At 40.9% G+C, this 19,915-nt stretch overlaps 1 protein-coding gene across 1 annotated transcript in view; it reads left to right on the forward strand.

Moving 5' to 3' along the window:
* The window catches only part of ERC2 (ELKS/RAB6-interacting/CAST family member 2), a 703,663-nt gene that overhangs the window by 450,535 nt on the left and 233,213 nt on the right, over window positions 1–19,915 (forward strand). Inside the window, exon 13 of the mRNA XM_046646460.1 lies at window positions 1,787–1,922. Coding sequence (XP_046502416.1) covers window positions 1,787–1,922 — 136 coding nt within the window. The remainder of the gene's footprint in view (window positions 1–1,786; window positions 1,923–19,915) is intronic.

Genomic DNA, 19,915 nt, shown 5'->3' on the forward strand with positions numbered 1-19,915 from the left:
CTTGTCCCAGGTTGCTGTCGGCTTTGGCACTACTATATCCTTGTTCAGTTAGGAAGCAAGAGGTCATTCTTAGCATCTTTATAGTAACCAAAAGATAATGTTCTCAAAGTAGATTAGCCTGTAGACAGTTGGTAGTTTCATATGTGTACGTTACTATAGCCAGTACAAACTGGGAAATATCAGACAAAAATTATCCAATCCAAGTAATGACTAAGGAGATGGTTATTCTATCTCACTTTCTATCCTCTTAATAAGTGTCATCGGGAATATTTAAATTGCAGCTTCAGTTGCTTCTGTAAATATTTATAAGGAACCAAAGTGTTCGGAATATTTTTATGAGCGGGATTCCTAAATAGAAGATTATTCAGCTTAGTAAACAATTCTCTTGAACATCATTTTCTTGCAGTGGAAGGGAGTAGGGGAGTATATAACTTTATGAGGGCTGGAAATAAGAGTTTCTTGTTGAGAATGGCTTCCATTTGATTATTAATTATTTCAATTTGACATGTTTGCTCTTTATCATCTAGTTCTCATCTCGTTTATATTTCCACAAGAGCTCTGATTCTCAGTACTCTTGTTTTGGGAGCCAGGGCTCAGTTACAGTAGCTGACTTAGCAATGCTGGGGAGAGGGGATGAAGGGATTAGAAAGGACCCCAAATCATTCTGCTCCACCACTCTCTTCTTTTGGAATCATTGCTCCTGAGCCCCCGGTACTGCTCTCCTGCCTCCTCACGTGTTGGATTAGATTTGTAATAGCTGCCATGGACATGGTTTCCTAAATCTGTGGAATGTTTTGCTAAACGCCGCCGGTTAAATAGTCCGCATTAGCCTGTCACTAGCCCCACTCCCGCCCCTGCCACTTTTAAACTCATCCTTTACCCTAGTCTTTTACTCACTGGATCACTTTATGATTTTGCACTTTGACATCATATAGATTCATTAAGAACTTTTATTCCCAGCACCGGGGCTTTATTTAACATGATTAGCCAAAGTGTTATTCTGTTTGAGCTAAGTGATGACAGTGTATTTGATTGGAGCCTTGTAATTGTTATTTTAAAATCAAAGTAATGGATTATGATCTCAGAATAGGAACATGATCCAAAAGAATAATAATAATTAGAACAGCAGCCACTTAGAAGAAAATAAATGCCACATCACAGACCACAGGGCCCTGTGTGCCCCACGCCCTCCCTCCCTTTGCAGTCCCATCTCCTTCCTTACTGCAGCCCTTCAGTTCCGAGAAGCAGTTGGGTTCTTTTGGGAATTACACTTGCTGTTCTTTCTACCTGAGGAGCTCCTTCACTGGTGCTTTCTTGGCTGGATCCTTCAAGTCTCATCCACAGTCTTGCCTCCTTAGGGAGGCCTTCACTGGCCACAGTGACTAAAGTCATCTCCCCCACTCTACCACCTGTTCACACAGGCAATACACATCATCATCTCTCACAGCATGCTATTTATTTCCTTCAACGTTAGGAAACCTAAGTTGTGTCTCCTTGGTACTTGTCTGTCTTCCCCTCTGGACTCCAAGCTCCATGAGGAGGGTGAAGACTATACCTGTCTCATTCACCACTGCAGCCCCAGTGCCATCCTAGCGCCTGGCACCTGGGTGCTCAAAACATATTTGTGGTTGAATGATTGGAATATTCTGAGGTCCCAACTTTATCTGAATCCATATCAAGATATTTTATACATAGTACTTAGATATTCTATACTTCATACTTCTAATGTGATAACATATGATCTTCTAGTGGTTCAATTTAACCAAGCTGTGCCGACTTTTCTCAGGCACATGAAGGATCAGAATAAGAAGGTGGCCAACCTCAAGCACAATCAACAGTTGGAAAAGAAGAAGAATGCCCAGTTACTGGAAGAAGTTCGCAGGCGAGAAGATAGCATGGCTGACAACTCGCAGCATCTACAGGTGAGCCCAGTGTTCTCCTTAATCCCTAAAGATTTGGAGATTGACTCTCTTAGAAATGTACTTATTGCTGTGGGAAAACATGCACAGAGATGGTGAACTTGCCTTTGCTCTGAGTCTAGCACTAACAGTGTACTCCCAGGGAACCCAATAGGTCTTTCTGCGTATGGAGCATCATTTTCAAAATGGTGCCCCAAAAAAGCTGATTGTGGTGGAGCCTACTAATGCTGCACAGAGTCTCTTGGTTCCTGTATCATACCTTAAGAGGTAAGGGCTGCATTTATATAGTTGTAAAGAAGCTTAAAACATGAAAGTGTCTTCCTTTTTATTGTTTTGGTGTTAGTAGAAGGGAAATTTGTGCACGTTATCATAGAAGGTATTTGGAAAAGGATGCATTAAGTTGATCTCAGACAGTTTACAAAACTGGTTTTGTTTTCTTCAAAACTCTGAGGCTCTGAGACAGATCATTATTTTGTCTTTTCTGTGGAATATAGTTATCTCTGAATAGATGGCCGTATCTCAGAAACCAACCAACTGACTGAAAACACCAACTTTTCCTCATTAACCATCCCTATTTTTGCAATGGAGTACTCCCCATGTGCTCAATAAAACATTCAAGCTAAAACAGGGCATTTGCTTTGAAGTTCCTTTATTTATTCCAGTCTGCCTTTAAACAGAACAGTTCAAGTTCGACTTGGCTGGAGTTCATGTTAAATTTTGCTTATTAATTAGCATCTTTCTCCAGTTATATATTAGGTTTCCTCCTTGGAGATAGAAAAAGTTAGATAATTTCAATATGTACGCATAGTTCATCTTTTTAGTTGACCATAAGAGAAATAAATAATTATTCCAGAGTAGGAAATATAAGGAAATGCCTTGCACAGAGCATGGCACATGGAGGCTACTTAGTCAATATTAGTTTCTTTTTTCTCTGTGTCCTGGAGGTGCCTTTATGGTGCCAATCAAGCCCCTTTGCATCAATGCCTGATTTGAATGGCACAATAGTAGCATCAGGTCCTTTACTTAGTCCTGGGACCACCTTAAAATGGACTGGTAACTTATTTGAATCCATAGCTTCCTAAATGTTCTTGGCAAATCATAGTCCAGGGGTTTGGGTCTTAGTATCCCCATCAGTCATATGAAATATTGGAATCTACAGACTGAGACAATAATAATTCAGATTTGCAGAACATTTTATTGCCTTGCCAGGCATATATTGTCATTTATTCCTAACAATAACGTTGCTGATTTTACATGGGGTATAACTAGAGTCTCAGAAAAGTTATAAAGTGAGATCCTAGTAAGTGGTGGAGGTAGACCTGACACCAGGTTTTCCTGCCTTCGAGAAATGAGTGTAGAGGAACAGTAACAGTAGTAGGCACCATTTATTGAACTTTTCAATATGCTGGGTACTATGCTACATACTTTATAGCAGCTATTTAGTTCTTATGTCACCTGGGTTAGTCAGGACTCTTAGTTGCAAGTGATAGGAAAACAACAATCTGAACTAAGCCAAAAAGGGAATCTGTTGGCTCAATGAACTGAAAAGGCCAGGGGTGGACTTCAGACCTGACTACATTCAGACATTCAAACTATGGCATTGGGAATGTGTCTCCATCCTCCTCACAGGTGTGCTTTGCTCTTTCTTGTCTTGATTCCCTGGAAGGATGTCCACAGTGATGCCAGCAATGGCCACCAGGAGCTAGCCTATCTTCTATGAGTACAGTCACCCTCTTTGAGGAGAAGGGGTTTTTCTGAGTAGTTCTAGAAAAAGTTCAAAGCCTGATAGAATGCATAAATTGGATAGGCCAGGATCAGGTCATGTGATCAGCTGGTACCTAGGGGAAATGGGTTAGCCTCACCCAAATCCCATGGGCTAAGAGTGAGGACAGGTGACCTCCCACAAGAAAGACAGGAGTTCTCATCAGAAGGGATTCTGGGCAGGTAAAACCACAGCAATCCTACAGCTAATGTACTTTATGGGTAGATTAACTATTATCCCATTTGATATATGAGAAGAAAGAGGCTATGAGAGGTTAAATAACTCACCCTCAACTACTTAGCCAATAAGTGGCAGAGTCAGGACTCAAACCCAGATCTGACTATCTTTAGATGGTGAGAGTTCTGGAGAATTAAAAAAAGAAGGCAGGAAAAATGTGGAATAGCTGAGAGTTTTCTTGGAATAGCTAGGATTGGAGCTGAATGAGTTTGCCATGGGAGGGATAGCGCAGTAGGGAAGGCCCTCCGCGCGGGAGAAGTATCAGGGAGGTATGGAGGTTGCACAGAGCAAGACACAGTCAGGGCACAAAACATAACAGACCACTTGATAGTGGTGGCACTGAGGTAAGTGTTTATCGTTACCTTTCTTTGACTCTGGAGCTAGAATGCCTACGATTCATTCCAAGCTTCAGAATTTACTGGCTGAACATCCTTGGGCAGATTACTTAACTTCCCTAAGCCTCAGTTTCCTCGTCTATAAATTGGGAATAATAATTGTATCTATTCCAAAGTTGTGGTGAGGATTAAGGAGTCAATGCATATAAAAAAAATTTAGAATTGTACTTAGCAAAAGTTATGCTCAAAATAAGTGTTAATGGTTAACTGTTATAATAACAAGGAAAAGGTGAAAGAAACATTTTTTAAAAGTGTTGTTTATTATATGCAGGGGTATTTATACAGTTCTGCTTTAATGTGCATTGAGCATCAAAGTTTCTGTCTTATCTATATATAGTAATTTTTTCTTTTCTAAGGACACATCTAGTTATGGAAATTAGTGTCTGGTTTTGGCTCATGAACTTTTGTATAGCAATATTTTTATAAGGGGCCTTGATAACTACCTCATAGACCTATTCATAAAAGATAGCACAGTCTGGAATTGCTTAGTTGCATTCCTGACCACCCCAAATAAAGGACAGCATTTGAAATGCAATAAAAAGTAATCATGATTAATTTTGATGAAAATGTCTCTGGTTAAGGTTAATAGAGAGTGAAACTCCCACTTTCCTGGATTGCTAAGCAGATATACTCAGATGCAATAATTACTGCCTTCTGAAGACAGGACTTTCCTTTCTAGGGGCAGTTGATTTTTTTAATATTGCTGTTGTTTTAAGTACTTCCTGTTTATAAGTTAGCCTGATAAGGCCTTTAAGTGCCAGTGAACTGGGATCTGGTTTGGTTCGCTGTTTGGTTGATTGGTTGGTGGCTGTGGGATTGGCACCTACTAAGTTTGATTTATTCTATACCAGTATTTTGTAATGGTTGGATACCCTGACTTAATGATTTCAGCCAAGTATTACATCCAGATAGGTTTTACAAATAGATATTACATCCAGAAAAATCTCAGGTAGAGTGCTGCCTACAGCAATAATAGCTGTTGGATCAGGCTCCAAAGAGAGATCGAAGAGATTCAACCACTTTGTGTGAAAATGGGAGACAAATTTGCATGTAGATAGAGTGACCATGTTATTTATTGTCCAAACCAGGACATAACAGCAATAGGCAAAAACTGGGCCATTTGGATATATAGTCGTGCTAAGAAACATTTCATAAACCCAAACTTTAGTTCTTAAGTTTATGGTTTTATGGCAGGAATTGCAAACTCAAATGCCTTCTGGGTCTTGGCTAGTAACATAAATAAGAAATAGGTTTGCATGTAAGAAAAATTATGATATCTGGTTCTTTCAGCCTATCTTTTATGTTTGTAAATATGTATCAGTTAGCATTTGCCATAATGATGCTGTGTAGCAAATGGCCCCCAAACTCAGTGCCTTTGAAGTGTCAGTAGTTATTCTCACGGATTTTCAGGTTGACTGAGTGGCTCAGCTGCTCCAGGGTGGGCTTGCGTGGGTGCGTGTGCTTCTCGCTGCAGGTCTGTGGGTGGCCGGGGCAGCTCTGTTCCACATGTGTTCATTCTAAGATTCACCGGAAGGGGCATCAGCTACCCAGGGGATGCTCTTCTGATGACAGTAGCAGAGGCACAAGAGGGTAAGCAAAAACATTTCAGGTCTCATAAGGCCTAATCTTAAACTGACACTGTGATTTTCATGCCACCTCATTGACCAAAGCAAGGCACATGGCTGAGCTAATAGTCAAGGGTTGGGGAAGTGTACTTCACCCACGAAGAGAGCATTGTCAAGGGGTGGATACAAGCAGGGCTGAAGAATGGAGACCAATCATTCAAGCTGCTAAAAGAGACAAGGTTTGGAGAAATGTTTCTCTACTGTAAGGAAAGCAATAATATAAACACAATAAAAAATTACAGCTTCAGGGGGCCTTGGTATATGAATAGAATCAAGAATGCTGGAGGGGAACTCACAAGTTCCTGCCTCAGCAAAAGGAGTCAGGACCACTAATTTCTGGCTGAATGTTGCCATAAAGGTGGGCCTGGGTTTGAGAGACCTTCTGATTGTTGTAAAGTGTAAATTTTTATGTGAAATCTATGGGGTTGATAAAGTTGGTTCAATTTTTTTAAACACTCTATGGAACCAATGCGGCACATGTGCAGGTGGATTGCCCATTGGTTCGGAGCCTCTATGGCACAGCCTTGGAGGGTTGTGGGATAGAGCCTATCCCATTGGGCTCACATGGTATAAATAAAAAGACTAAGGATGCGCCCTAGCTCGCTCAACTGGACCCAGAGAAAACAGATGGCAGTTTAGAGTATTTGCCCTGAATCCTTTTTTTGTTGGAAAATACTTTAACTACCTTGCATTACTGTTTCTCAGAGGAAATACCCACAATCTATAGCAATAGAGTATTCTTGATTTAACTTCTTAGATTGTTTTTTGGAGAATTGACAAGGAGAACAGGAAGGGATATATAAAGAGCCATGAAGTTGAAATACTGGCCCTTGAGTAAGAGTAAGGCAGAGAACCTCTCTGATCCTCACTTTTTTCATCTTTAAGTGGGGGTAACAATCTCTACCTCCCTGCATGGGTTAAATAAGATGAGGTTTATGAAAGATCACAATCCCTGATCTATGTGGGGCTCTGTTTCTAGAGCTTTCTCCCAGGGAGACTGATAATGAGCTTTTAACCATAGAAGACAGTGACCATTGGGAGTATCGGCCAACAAAGCCTTTGCAGCTATTTTATGCTGATGAGTAACACAGAGAGCTCACACTAGTAAATGAAATTTTCCAATAAAGCATTCAAAAAACATTTGTGGCAATAAGGAAGAAAGAGTAAAACATTTTTCAAGTTATTTTTAATTGCGTGTGAAAAGAAGACGTGAAAGATTGTGATTTTCTTGTGCAATTCTGTAGAACTGTTCCCCAGGGCACAGATTGTAGAGCATGATGTTTGTGTCTGGCCTCGGGGCTTTGGGCTTCTGTGTGTCCCGTTAGAGCCCGCATGGAGATTTTTCGACAGGTGTCTTTCCGGAGATTCACACTAAATTGTCATTACCAGAATGGGATGCATTTTTCTCCCCAACCTCTAGCTATTTCTTGCTGAGTAAATATGCCAATTTGAAATCCCAGTGGACAGCTTTGTAGGTTTTGGCTGCATTTTTCCCTGTGCAGCTTATTGAGTTAATGAACTAACATTCTAAGAAATGCACAAGCCAATATTTTATGTTCCTTTTCTGTTGTGTGTCTGCAGAATTCTCTTCAATTTATTGCCTGAAAACTAAAGTCTGTTCTTCTGTGCTTCCGTTTCCAAATTATAGGTTCCCAGGGAACTGTAAAGTTTCTTCTCTGCCAGTGGTTAAACCCAAGTGTGATCAGTTTAAAAAGCAAATGAATGTTCCCATTTATTCTTGTCTTTTTAGTAGAGTTTTAAAAAATAAAAAAAAGCTAGAAAGACAATTTTATCTTTCAATTTGTGCAACTCTGTACATCCATATCTTTTTTCTGAGGGGACTTCCTTTACTTTGCTCCTCCAGTTAGAGTTGGAATCAGCTGAGAGAGGAAGTGTAACAAACAACGTAAACCTCAAAAATGTGTAGGTTTCAGCAAAACATATAGCTCATTATGATGTTCCCAAGCTTTGCTAAGTTACTTCTTCACAGAGGGACATGTATGTTTTAAGCAGCAGTTTTTAAGTCTCGTATCTCTGTGTCCATCTCTCCAAGTCACTGAGTTAAGTTCTCTTTCAATTCCCTAAGCTTAAAATCATTACTTTAACTGTGATCTATGTTCATGTGTTATGGTATACTTCTGAGTACTGCCATTAGAGGAAACCTGACCAGCAGAGTTAAGAGATTCATCGTTGTCAAAACACGTTTATTTAGTTCCTAGTTTTTCATGGCTGTTCGATAGGCGTGGTGTAGAGTGATTTAGGAAGGCTCCATTTCAGCCATCTTGTTCAATATATGGAAAGATGAGAAGAGCCATCCTAACATAGGTTTAAAAGAAAAGTCCACATTTGGTCAAATTTTCATTAGAACTTAGTATGATTTTTTTAAAACTACGAAGTGTTTTATTTTGTTTGTCTTGCGATTTTCTACCTTGATGGGTAGAGATTGGGAAGTTCCATTAAGTTGTGGATAAATTCCATTGCGTTGTTAAAATGTGGGCTGAGCCTCATGCAACATTTCCAGACTCTGGTCATGGTTTCAGACGACGAGAAGTATTCAAGTATTTGCTCGTCTGCGGAGGACACAGAACATTGGCGAATAGCACTGAGGGTTAGTACAGAAGTGCCTTCTTTCCTGGGGGATTTATTTTGACATTTGTTTTTCTTTCACACTATAATCCCCCACGAGCCAGAAACGACTTTTGTTGTAGCGGGTCCCTCTAGGCAGTCTCAGAAAAAGCTTATTTGACAATCAGTTTCTAGTAGCCTTGAGTTGAAGTCGTTACTCTTTGTAGTAACTCATAGACTGTCAGCAGTGACAAGGCATCCTGCGCAATGTATTTGGGAACTAACCATTTGTTAGAAATGTTCCAAGAAGCCAAGTGAAATCGTGTAAATAAAACTGTTGTATGTGGAGTTTTTCTTCTTTCCTCCCAATAAAGTATTACTTGTTTTTCCAAATGTGCAGTAACTTGCATATTTCTTCTGAGAAACGTCTTCTGCTTTTTCCTGAGGATTTGTGACCTAATCCTCCACTTCATACAGCCCCTCTGTACAAACACAATATATATCTATGGAAAAGAGAGGTTTACCCTTAATCAAGTGTCGCCTAATCTACCTACTAAATTACCCCCTGGAGACAGAGTGGGGTTCATTATTCTTTTCTGAAGGGTTTTTAGGTTTCGCTCCATTTGTGGCTCTTCGGCAGTCCTCAGGAAGGTGAATGTTTGTTTGTCATAGACTGAAGATCCTGCTGAATGAAATGCAACATATTTGTCAAGTGAAATCATTGTTATTATGGGAGTAGAGTCTTGAATGCTCTGGAATGACAAAGCTGGAGAAGATGGGGGCTGGAAAAAGGAATCTTGTTGGAATGAGACAGCAATCTCGTATTCATTTTGAGGGAGGTTGCTAAGGAAGAGCAGACTATTTTTGAAATGTCATCCCATTTTGTGCCTTTTGGTCTTAAAATATAAATCGAAAAGGGAAAGGCAGCCTGTGTCCTACTGTGATCTCCAGTGAGAATTAGAAGCAGACACAGATGTGCTAAAAGGAAGGGTGTGCTTCAGCTCTAAGGAGAGAAGAGAGCTCGCTTTGTAGAGTCTGCCTTTCCTCTGTTGACCTTTAACTCTGCCTTTTTCTGAGGTGAGGTTTGGGCTATAAACTGCAGGCATCATTTTTATATGTTTATTGAAATCCCTGCTGGTGATCAGTTTAGTCAATAATAACAACAACAATGCATCTCAGCCAGAGCCCTGTGTGCCTCTTGAAGTGCTTTAACGGGTGATCTTCATGGTGCATCCTCCCATCGACCTTGAGGATTGGGTGGGGCGAGTTTGTACATCTCCATCTTATAGATGAGGAAACTGAGCCTCAGACCATTGTTCACTGACTCATCCATAGTCATGGGTCTTATTAAAGGCAAAGCTTTGAGGTGGCACCCATGCTTAAGAGTCCTTCCGGTGAAGATCAGACTAAGGCTCAGCTTTTGGACACTGAAGAAAATGCTTTCCTAGGCAGAAGTTTCTAAACCAGAAGATGTGCTTTAAAGAAGTTGTGCCACTGAGAAATGAAAGATTTAAGGTGTGTACTTGGGAGCAGCCAAATGTTTTTCTATTCTGCTTGAATCTGTAGCATGTGCATTATAATTTTCAAAGCAGATGCAATGAAGGCATTACCGAAGAACTCACACTTTGAACGCAAGGGGACTGAGAAAAGAAAAAAATTCTGACAGCACACCTTATTACTTTTTCAAAGGTAAAATTTACATAATAACTCACACACATGGCATTCAGTAATCCCTAGGGGGCAGTCGTGTTCAACATGCATCAAAAGAGCCAGTCCAGTTAAACCAGCCCTCCCTAGGCGGGGTAATTAAGGCAGGTTTGCCCTGAGATATGGCTAACAGAGGTTAGTCAGGAGGGCACCTGCAAATCACGGTGTGTGTCACCTCGACATCAATGGGCTCTTTCTAATAGATGCGGGTGTTTCAGCAAATCGCTGCCTAAGGCAGAGACCTGGGCATGGCTAATTTTTAAAAATGTTAACTTTGACTTACGGCTTGTCCAAAGCATTGCTAAGCTGTATATTCAAACACTCTAGATTAAGGAAATGACAATCAATGACATGGGCAATGATTTAGATGGAAATATTGCAAAAAGAATATAAAACTATAAAATCTGTTCCTATTCACTTAATAGTCTCTCCTATAATACGTGTTTGGGAAGTTGGTAATTTGAATTTATGACACTTTTAATTTCTTCGCTATTACACTTTCCTTTTACATCTTACTTATTTATGTTGCCTGGAAAAGCCCTGCAAGGTTAAGCAATCATAGGTTTTTCTTACTAGACAAGCCTCCTGTTTTGCTGATGAGGGAAGTAGGGCCCAGCAAAGGCAAATGAGCTGCCCAAGATCCCAGAGGGAGCTATTGGCAGAGGGGATACCAGATCCTAGGCCTTTTGCATCCTTGTCCAGTGCCGTTTGTGTAGTCCATTGGCTCCATAAGACATGTCTGCCTTCAGTAGGATTTGAACCATTAACCCTCTAGCCCACAGGTCAGGCCTGTGCTCCCTCAGTGCTGGATATTAGATTGACCATCTAAGATGACATAAAATTACCCCTCATAGTAAACTCAGATTTATGCCTGTTTTATAAACAGGATATTCTATCTCCTGTCTCTCTTATGTCTTTAAAATTAGAGTAACTAAAGAAGAAAATGACAAATCGGTGGTGAAGAAAATTGTGAGAACAGACTATGGAACTTAGGACTCTTTGGATGATAAAGAAAAATTGGTTTAAGTTGTTTATATCTTTACCACTTTTCCTCCTCCATAAAGGGATGTCACCCCTAAAGAGACTCAGGAAGTCTCTTATCATGGAAAACAAGTGTGGATTGTTTAGACAGTTTAACAATAAGAATGACAGCTGCTGCTTTTTATTGAGCAATGAACTAGGCCAGGGATAATGTCTTTAGTTGAGTTCCCTGGGAAATCGAGAGTCTGAGATTAACATGTAGGAGGTTTATTGGGGGTGCTGTCAGGAAAGGAGGGCAGCAGGACTGGGCACGGGGAAAAGGTGAACTGTAGTGTAGTTAGTTGTAACAAAGGCCTCAGCAGTTCCTGTCAGTTGCTCTGGAGTTGTGGTGGCTATTTGGAGGGAGTTAACCCCAATCTAGAGGAGAAGGCTGGGTCTTGGTAACCCCTTATCAGCAAGTCAGTGGAGATGAGCAACCTCTGGGGAGGGCATAACCTTGGGTAGGACAGCTCTCAGGGAAGGCACATCCCAGGCAGCTGGGGAACGAGTGCCTTCTCAAGAGGGATCTGGGCAGCGCACCACTGCATCCACAGCAAATCTCCCATATGTATGTTGTGCTCACCGCTTTGACAGCCATGGCAGACATGTACAGCTGATCTCAGGACTCTTGCCCACCCAGTTTCATAATTCTTTTCCATACAAGCAGCTGTTAAAAACCTATCCTAGTTGGCTAAGTTGCTCTGTATACACACTGACTTGCTTAATCTTCCCAAGAAACTAATGAGGTTGCAGCTATCTTTAAAACCATTCTATAGATGAGAAAGACTTGCTCATGTGAAACAAGAGAAGGAGCTGGAATTCTTTGTCAGGTCTCAGCCATGAGTAGGGCATCCCCTCTCTCCTGTTTGGAACTGTTTCTTTACGTGCTTCAGTTTGGCCACAATAACTATAGTAATGGTGAAGATGATGGTCAGGTACTCCTAAAACAGATGAGAAAGTTAGGTGGCATAAATTTGGGTGAGGAGGCTTCACGTGGGCTTTTTGGGGAAGTGGATAAGCTTCTTTCAACTGAGATAGACCGAAATGCTATTTCTTTTTTTACATGCCAAAATTTCTAAACTTTAAGAATGAAATGCTCCTTCAAGCGTCTGAGGCTCTCCCTTCAGTTCATAAGGCAGTCCTGCTGATGCTTTCTGAGGACTTTTACATGCCAGGCGCTGTGCTCCCTGCTGGGACTTAACAATCAGTAAGGCAGGATTTTTTACTTCGAATGTCTCAGGGTCTTTTCTCCTGACTAAAGTTGCCATTCCGAGCGTTTGATTTGCAGCAGCTTCTGTAAGTAAACCAGAACGTGTATTCCTGGGCTGCTGCTTAGTCTGGCGGAGAAGACTGTTTAAAGGAGGTAACTAACAACGAGGATGTGTCTGCAGCTGGAGCCTTGGCTCTGGTGAGCCAGAGCAGAAGCTTCCAGATGGCCTTCTGAAGCACAGCTCTGCAGCAGGCCTACACGTGTCAGAGTAGGTGAAGGATGAGGGTACCAAGGGAGTGCAGAGGCTAGGTTCCATTCTAGGCTCAGTCACTAATTAGCTATGTGACTTTGAGCAAATGATTTTTTTTTCAATTGAGGTTGTGATAGTTTACAACCTTGTGAAATTTCAGTTGTACATTATTATTTGTCAGTCATGTTATAGGTGCACCACTTCACCCTTTGTGCCCATCCCCCACCCGCCTTTCCCCTCATAACCACTAACCTGTGAACTTTGTCCATGTGTTTGTTTATCTTCCACATATGAGTGGAATCATACAGAGTTTGTTTTTATCTGTCTGGCTTATTTCGCTTAACATAATACCTTCAAGGTCCATCCATGTTGTTGTGAATGGGACAATTTTATCCTTTTTTATGGCTGAGTAGTATTGCATTGTGTGTGTGTGTCTATATATATATATATATATATACACCATACCTTCTTTGTCCAGTCATCACTTGATGGTCAGAGCAAGTGACTTTTTTGGTTTCTGAGCCTGTTTTCTCATCTGCAAAATGAAAGGCTTGTATTGGGGTAAGGCCCTTTTCAATTCTGAAATCCTGAAGTCGTGAGACTAACTGAAATATACATACATGTGAAGATTTAAAAACACCATCCAAGATGGCAGCTCCTGGACCAAGTGGGGTTGCTACTGCCCAAATAGAGCATTCATGTCAGTGGCAAGGATGTCTTCCAGTTGGGAATTCAGGAAAATGGGGTAATTGGTCTCTTTCAGTACCAGCCCAGTAATATATTATCTGGCTTTAAATATAATTTGTTCTAAAAATTCTTTCTGTTCTCTATCTGAAGTGCAAGGTCTGCCATTTTGAGAAAACTTTTGTAATGTGCACTAAAACATGGCTTTTTTTCTTTAGTCGGTTATAATAATACATCCTCTAATTGTTACTTTGTTTGGTATAAGATAAAGATTAGAACTGTGACAGTCTGGACACAAGATACACAATACAGGAACTCCTCAGAATTGAACCACTTGGGTTACAGATTTATTTCTTAAGGGCAGGAGCTATATGGCTTTTAAATGTAATTGTTAGCGAAGTAGACTATTATTTTAATAAGCCACTATGTCAATAGGAGCTATTTTTTCCCCTCAACTGTGTGGGTCATAGTGAGCTGTGGGAAAATAGAAAAGAGACTAATTTGACAAAAACCGGGTTGATATTATCTAGGTTCGCATTTCCCAAAGCATGTTTATCAAAATGAGCTTCTATGAGATACTATTAGAAAAAAGGGTTCCATTTGTCAAAGGCCTTTGGAAAACAATACATACTCTATCCTTCACTTGGAGAATCACTGTGCATATTAGCGTATTAAAAACTCTGAGAAGTCCTGTGGTCAAGAGAACTGTTTAATGTTCTTTAATCCAAAATTTCTCCAAATCATTTGACAAAAGAAGTCTTTATTTTTTTTTTCTGGAACACCTATTAACATTGCAAATAGCTAGTATTTTATGCAACTTGGGTAAATGCTGATCTAGGCAATTTATAGTGCTGATAACTGAGATGTGCAGTCAGCTCTTTGATTAGGGTGTAAGGTTGAACAAACTCTGCAGTGACACTTTATTAAACGTAGTATTATCTTTGCTGAATAAGAATTCACCTGGGCATCTTGCAATAGCTTTGTACCTGCTACTTGATTAAAAAACAGTTCTGTCCAAATGATTGGCCAAGAAATTTCTACTTCTGGTATCCTTTAAAAAATTGACCTTATTAAAAAAGTTGACACGAAGCAAACTTGAAAAATGTTTATGACAAGCATAGTAATATTTCCTTCTATCACTTCTTGGACTTTGGGATCTGCACTGACTTTGGATTATAAACTCGCATTATGCTATGCCCCAAATCCAAATTTGATAAAGAATGTTTTGGAGGAAGATGTAGAAATTATTTCAACCTTAAAATTTAAAATTGAATTTTTCAGGTATCCATTGTTAGTTCTCACTTGGATGCAGTTTTGCCCTCTTCCTACTAAAGCAGTTCATTGGCAGTGTGGAGTATAGCGCTTTAGGTCCTTGTTATGCTGTCAAAATCAATTATACGGGTTGGAAATGAAGCACAGAGCGTCCCTGTGTCATTACCAGCAGGCTTATTTTTATTTTGGTTTTACTTTTTTGGCTGTGAAAGGATCCTTATGAGAAATTAGAAAACCGCAAATTTGAAAATGTTAACAGTTGAACGATATAACCTTGAATGTACGTCTCCTGGATGCCTGAGTCTGATCATAATTTGGCCTATAATTTCTGAATGAACTGCACCTCTCTTAACCTGGCTTAATGATGGCTTTGCCCTTTTACTCATCTTACAAGATTATTTTCCACCTTACTCTAAATGGAGGATTAAGGCCGTACTAGACTGTGGCTTGGTTCACCTGGATAAAGTTTCACTTCACAAGAATCACCACCACGTGTACACTGGAGTCCAATGTTTGAGACCAAGGTAGTAGTTAGAATTGTATCTTTAGGGGCTGTGAAGTCTGGAAGATATCTTACAGGTGGTGGGAGGGCCCTCTTTTCAGTTGTAACAGATTCTGTAATGTTTTTAATTCTCAGAGCTTATTTTTTTCCCCATATAAAAATAAGGTCATATGTCTGTATTTTAAATGCTTATGAAACGAAAGTTTTGTTCATGTATTCATTCACTTCACAGCCATTTGTCTCAGGCTCTGTAGTAACCTCTTGGTTGTCTGAGACCAGGTTCTTGCTTCTCCCTCACTCTATCTAATGGGCAGACAGAACCATAGACATAATCATAATATAAGACACACTAGGAGATGGGGGAATAAAGCCCAAAGAGACTTTTTTTTGTGGGTTGAACTAAGCTGTAGCAGTTCAAGTTCAGAAGATGAACATTCTAAGCAAAGGCAGCCTGAGTGTTTCCACCAAGGCAGCGCCTGCAGCTGTGTTGGGTTCTCCACAGATGTTTCCAGGCTGAGGGCTGGACCCCTTCCCTGATTCTGTTGAGCACTTCCTTCCATCATTTATGAGTCAGGAAGTATCATCGTATATGCCCGAATATAAGCCACCCTGATTGTAAAACCACCTATATTTCTCAAAGAGAAATTTCAAAAATTGTTTTGAAATTCAAATATATAAACTTATAAGGATATAGATAAAATAGTCAAGATATCTACTTATGATCTTTACTTTGTTTAGTTACATTTAAAATCACTTATTGCACAACATGTCAGAGTACTTTTTGCCACTCTTGTATTTCATGGCACAATCTGCCTTGAACTCTCCACAAGCATCCTCTACCTGAGAGTCAGTGGCCGTCTTGGAAGGGCTTTTCCATCTTCTGGTGTAGTCTTCCTAGCCCAGTCAGCTTCACCTCTGAGAGGTTTGACTCCACTACTTTGGGTGCCTATATGTGAGCCACTCACTGGAGTCTTGCACAAAGCCACAGACAGCCATTCATGTAGCATTAGCAGGATTTGCTTTACAATTTTTGGGTAGCTGTAAATATCTTTTATCTTTTTATAATGCAGAGTTGTAGTTGCTAAGGTGTGTTTTTACCACCCTGGTTAAGATCGTGGGCTCCTAGGTTGACTCCTCATGTTGCCACTTGCTAGCTGTGTGATGGAAGACGACTTGTTAAGCTTCTGTATCTCAGGTGATAGTACCCATTTCCTAGGGCTGTGGTCATTTAGATAATAGCACCCAGCACAGAGCAAGTGTTGGCTAGTGCCGTGATGATGCTGATGAGGGTGCTGATGATGTCATATTGTTCAGCATTTACACTGGTGAGGGCTCCTCAGAGACCTTACATAAGCTGCAGCACCCTGTGTGATTGGCCCTGGTTTTCTTTGGGACACCTCCTCTCCTCCTGCTGTCACCCTCACTCACTGCTTCAGCATACCAGTCTCCAAGCCTCCCCTGCCCTTGAGTCTTGGATCTTGCTCTTTCCTTGACTAGAACCTTCTTTCTTCACATACATGTGTAACTTCTTCACTTTGTGCAGGTCTCTGCTCAAATGTTATCACTTCAGAGAGGCTTTCTCTGAATGTTCTTTCTAGTTAGTTGTTCTTGTCGTTCTTTATGTCCCAACCTTACTTTATCTTTCTTCATCATGCGTATCGCAACCTAAAAATAATAATGTACAGTTATTTGTGTACTTGTTTCCTAGCTGTCTTTCCCATGAGCACATGGGACTTTGTCCATCTCCCTCACTGTAATGTAGGACTCTCTTTTGTGTCCAGAACAGGGTTGGCCCAGGGTAGGCGTTCAATAAATATTTCTGACTAACTGAATAAATAAATTATTATAAGTGAGCAGAATGGAAAATAAGCTCCCATAGCATTTCTGTGGATTGGAATCAGCTGCCTGGCACACAGTGGAGAAGGACTGGGGAGCTGTGTCCAGGAAGGAAGAGAAGAATGCCAACACTGGTCAGCAGTATGTGCTGGGGGCTAGGGAGAGAGCAGGGGGCTGTGGGTTTTGAATGGGACTTGATGGTGACCTCCTTGGAAGTGAAGACCTGTGTCTTATTCAGCTCTGTTGTGTCAGTGCCCATAGGTAATAAGATAATAATAATAATTTATTATTAATAAATGTGGGATAAATGGATGGATGAATAATCAGATTGGCTAACCATAAATAGAGGGTGCACCATCTAGATCTGTCATGAGGTTTGTTTGGACAGGGCATTCCTGCAAGAGGCATTCTTGTTCTCACTTGAAGATGTGAGTCTTTAGAGATCTGCCCTGGTTGTTTTTCCTTTCTTGTTTGAGCTGCAGGGGGCACCCGTTCTCACTGGAAGCTGCCTGGAGTGGCTGTCAGAGCAGGGAGAGGCAACATAACAAGGTGGCCAGAGGAAACTTAATTCTCACCCTGCACTCAGAGCGACTGCTGTGTGGGGCAGGCACCCCGTATGCACACATTTAGGAAACACAGTCTGCCGACTGGAAACATCTGGAGAAAGGTGGCAAAATGAGCAGCAGACCCTTAGAGCAGGTTTCCCTTTGTGTTTTAGTTCTCCAGTGAAGCGGCACTTTTGTGAGTGTTTAGATCTTTGACTTGGTAACTGTTGTATGAGTAAAGAATTTTGTCATTAGCAAAGAGTTTGTTGGTTGTTTAATTGACAGATGGGTGGAGTCGTTGAGTCATTCACAACCATGCACTGGGCACCTGCTGTGTGCTGGTCACCATGCAGAGAGCGCTGAGTCTGTGTGAGCATGATAGCTACGTCACTACCACCATCTTAAACAGTCCAGTTTTGGACACTCACGTTTCCAAATGATGTTCCCCTTCTCAGCCGTCACCCAGTGGAGCTTGTGTACATTTCCCAGCATGGCAGCTGTTACTCAAAAGATTTCCAGAGCTCTTCTGTCCACCTATAAAGCCACGCAAGAGACCTTACTCTTTTGTAATCACAACGTGTTCTTTCTCAAAACCAGTTTCCTACTTTAATCAGCAGCCTTATTCCCCAGACTTGATTCTAAAAGACATGTGGCTATAAAATTATGCCACTGGCATGATACTTTGTCACAAAAATGTGCCAGCCTCTGAAGATGGTTCCAAAGGTGAGCTTCCCAAAACGTCTTGGAGAAAAGGCTGCCTCTTTGGAATAAGTAACAACCTGCAAGTTGGCTACTTAGAATGAGGATGATGTGTATGGAGACGGGAATGTTCTGGCATATTTTATAACCTTACCTTTTTTCTTTCAGACCACATTATTTTATTTTGAAGTGAAGCAAGCTAGTTTTTAGGCATCATATAAATAGTTCACCGATTGAGTTTCGAACTTTTCAGATGACTGCTTCTATACTGTGAAAGAGTTGAAGTCATTGACAACCACACAAAAACTTTGTTGCCAAAATTATGTCGACATGACAGTGTGGATGACACTGACTTCTTGGAGGCCTAAATTAGCCAAAAAATTCTGTGAGTTCTTCCCAATTTGTTTTCTTTATCTAGATCTGGTTTTTGTTCCTTTCCCGTTTCCCATTTCATAGGGCAGGCTGCATATCAATGGCTGTCACTTTTTACTCTTTAATCTAGAGTTACATAGGCCTGGAATCCATTTTTTCTTCTACCACTTTTCAGTTGTGTGACGAGATTTCTTATTCTTGCTGTGCCTCAGTTTTCTCGTCTTTAAAATGGGGATAAGAAGACTGTCTACCTCATAGGTTTATATGAATCAACGACATCTCAATATAAAGTCATTATCACACTTCTCTGTGCATAGAATGTGCTCAGGGAATGATAAATACAGTTCCTTTTGCCATCATCATCATTATTGCCGTCTAGCATTGACCAAATAATCAGTCATTTTCTGGTACAATTGATTGAGGCCATTGTTAATTTTAGGTTTTCTGTTACACTTTCAGTTCCTTGGGTTATACTGTATTAGATTTGCATGCCTGTTCTGGTAGTTTAGCATTGATTAGGAGAAAAATCCAAGATTTATGTTTCCGTGTACTTTTTCCCAGCATCGTAAATTTTTAAAACTTTTCTTAATGTTTGGCAGCAAGCCATACCCTTATTGTTTGAGCACACATGCACATATGGTATATATGCATATCTATGGATATACATACACACGTATGTATATCCATTCCCAGATTGTTTTATTTTCTTGCCTTGAAACATCATAGCCTCCTTCCTTCTGCTTGCTGGCGTTAGATGACTATATTTTCCACCTCTAAATTAAACACCCGAAGAATTTGACACGTAGGCACCAAGTGGTAGCCTTTAAAAAGCCACTGACTTCACACAGACAGATACTTGAGACAGAAAGCCCTTTCTTCTTTGTGCTCACTTGGTGTCTGGCTTTACCTGGTCGGGTGAAGTGAACTATGAGTAGGTTGAGCTAAATATGGCCTTGCGTACCCACGCGCAGGAGGTGGGCTAGGGGTTCCCGTAAGCTGAGAGGCTGGACACCGTCTCCAGGCTGGAGGCCACAGGGGTGAGGAGACTGAGGAGGAAACGGCACGGCTCCTGTGGCCAAGCGGTTTGCCTGCAGTTGGTTTGCGCCACAGAGCGCCCTCCAAAAGGACTTTGACGACTACTTGGTTAATTTGATTGATGCTATGGGGCGTGGGAGGGAGGCAGGACCCCTGAAGAGTATTTATAATGCCCTGCACATACAGGCTGCAGAGGCAGCCACAAAACCAAGCTAAACATAAATTCTAGCTATGAAATACATTTTAGAAGTGCTCTGTATACTTCCCTGTTGGAGTGCAT

Source organism: Equus quagga, chromosome 1 (assembly GCF_021613505.1).
Source record: "Equus quagga isolate Etosha38 chromosome 1, UCLA_HA_Equagga_1.0, whole genome shotgun sequence".
Taxonomy (NCBI): domain Eukaryota; kingdom Metazoa; phylum Chordata; class Mammalia; order Perissodactyla; family Equidae; genus Equus; species Equus quagga.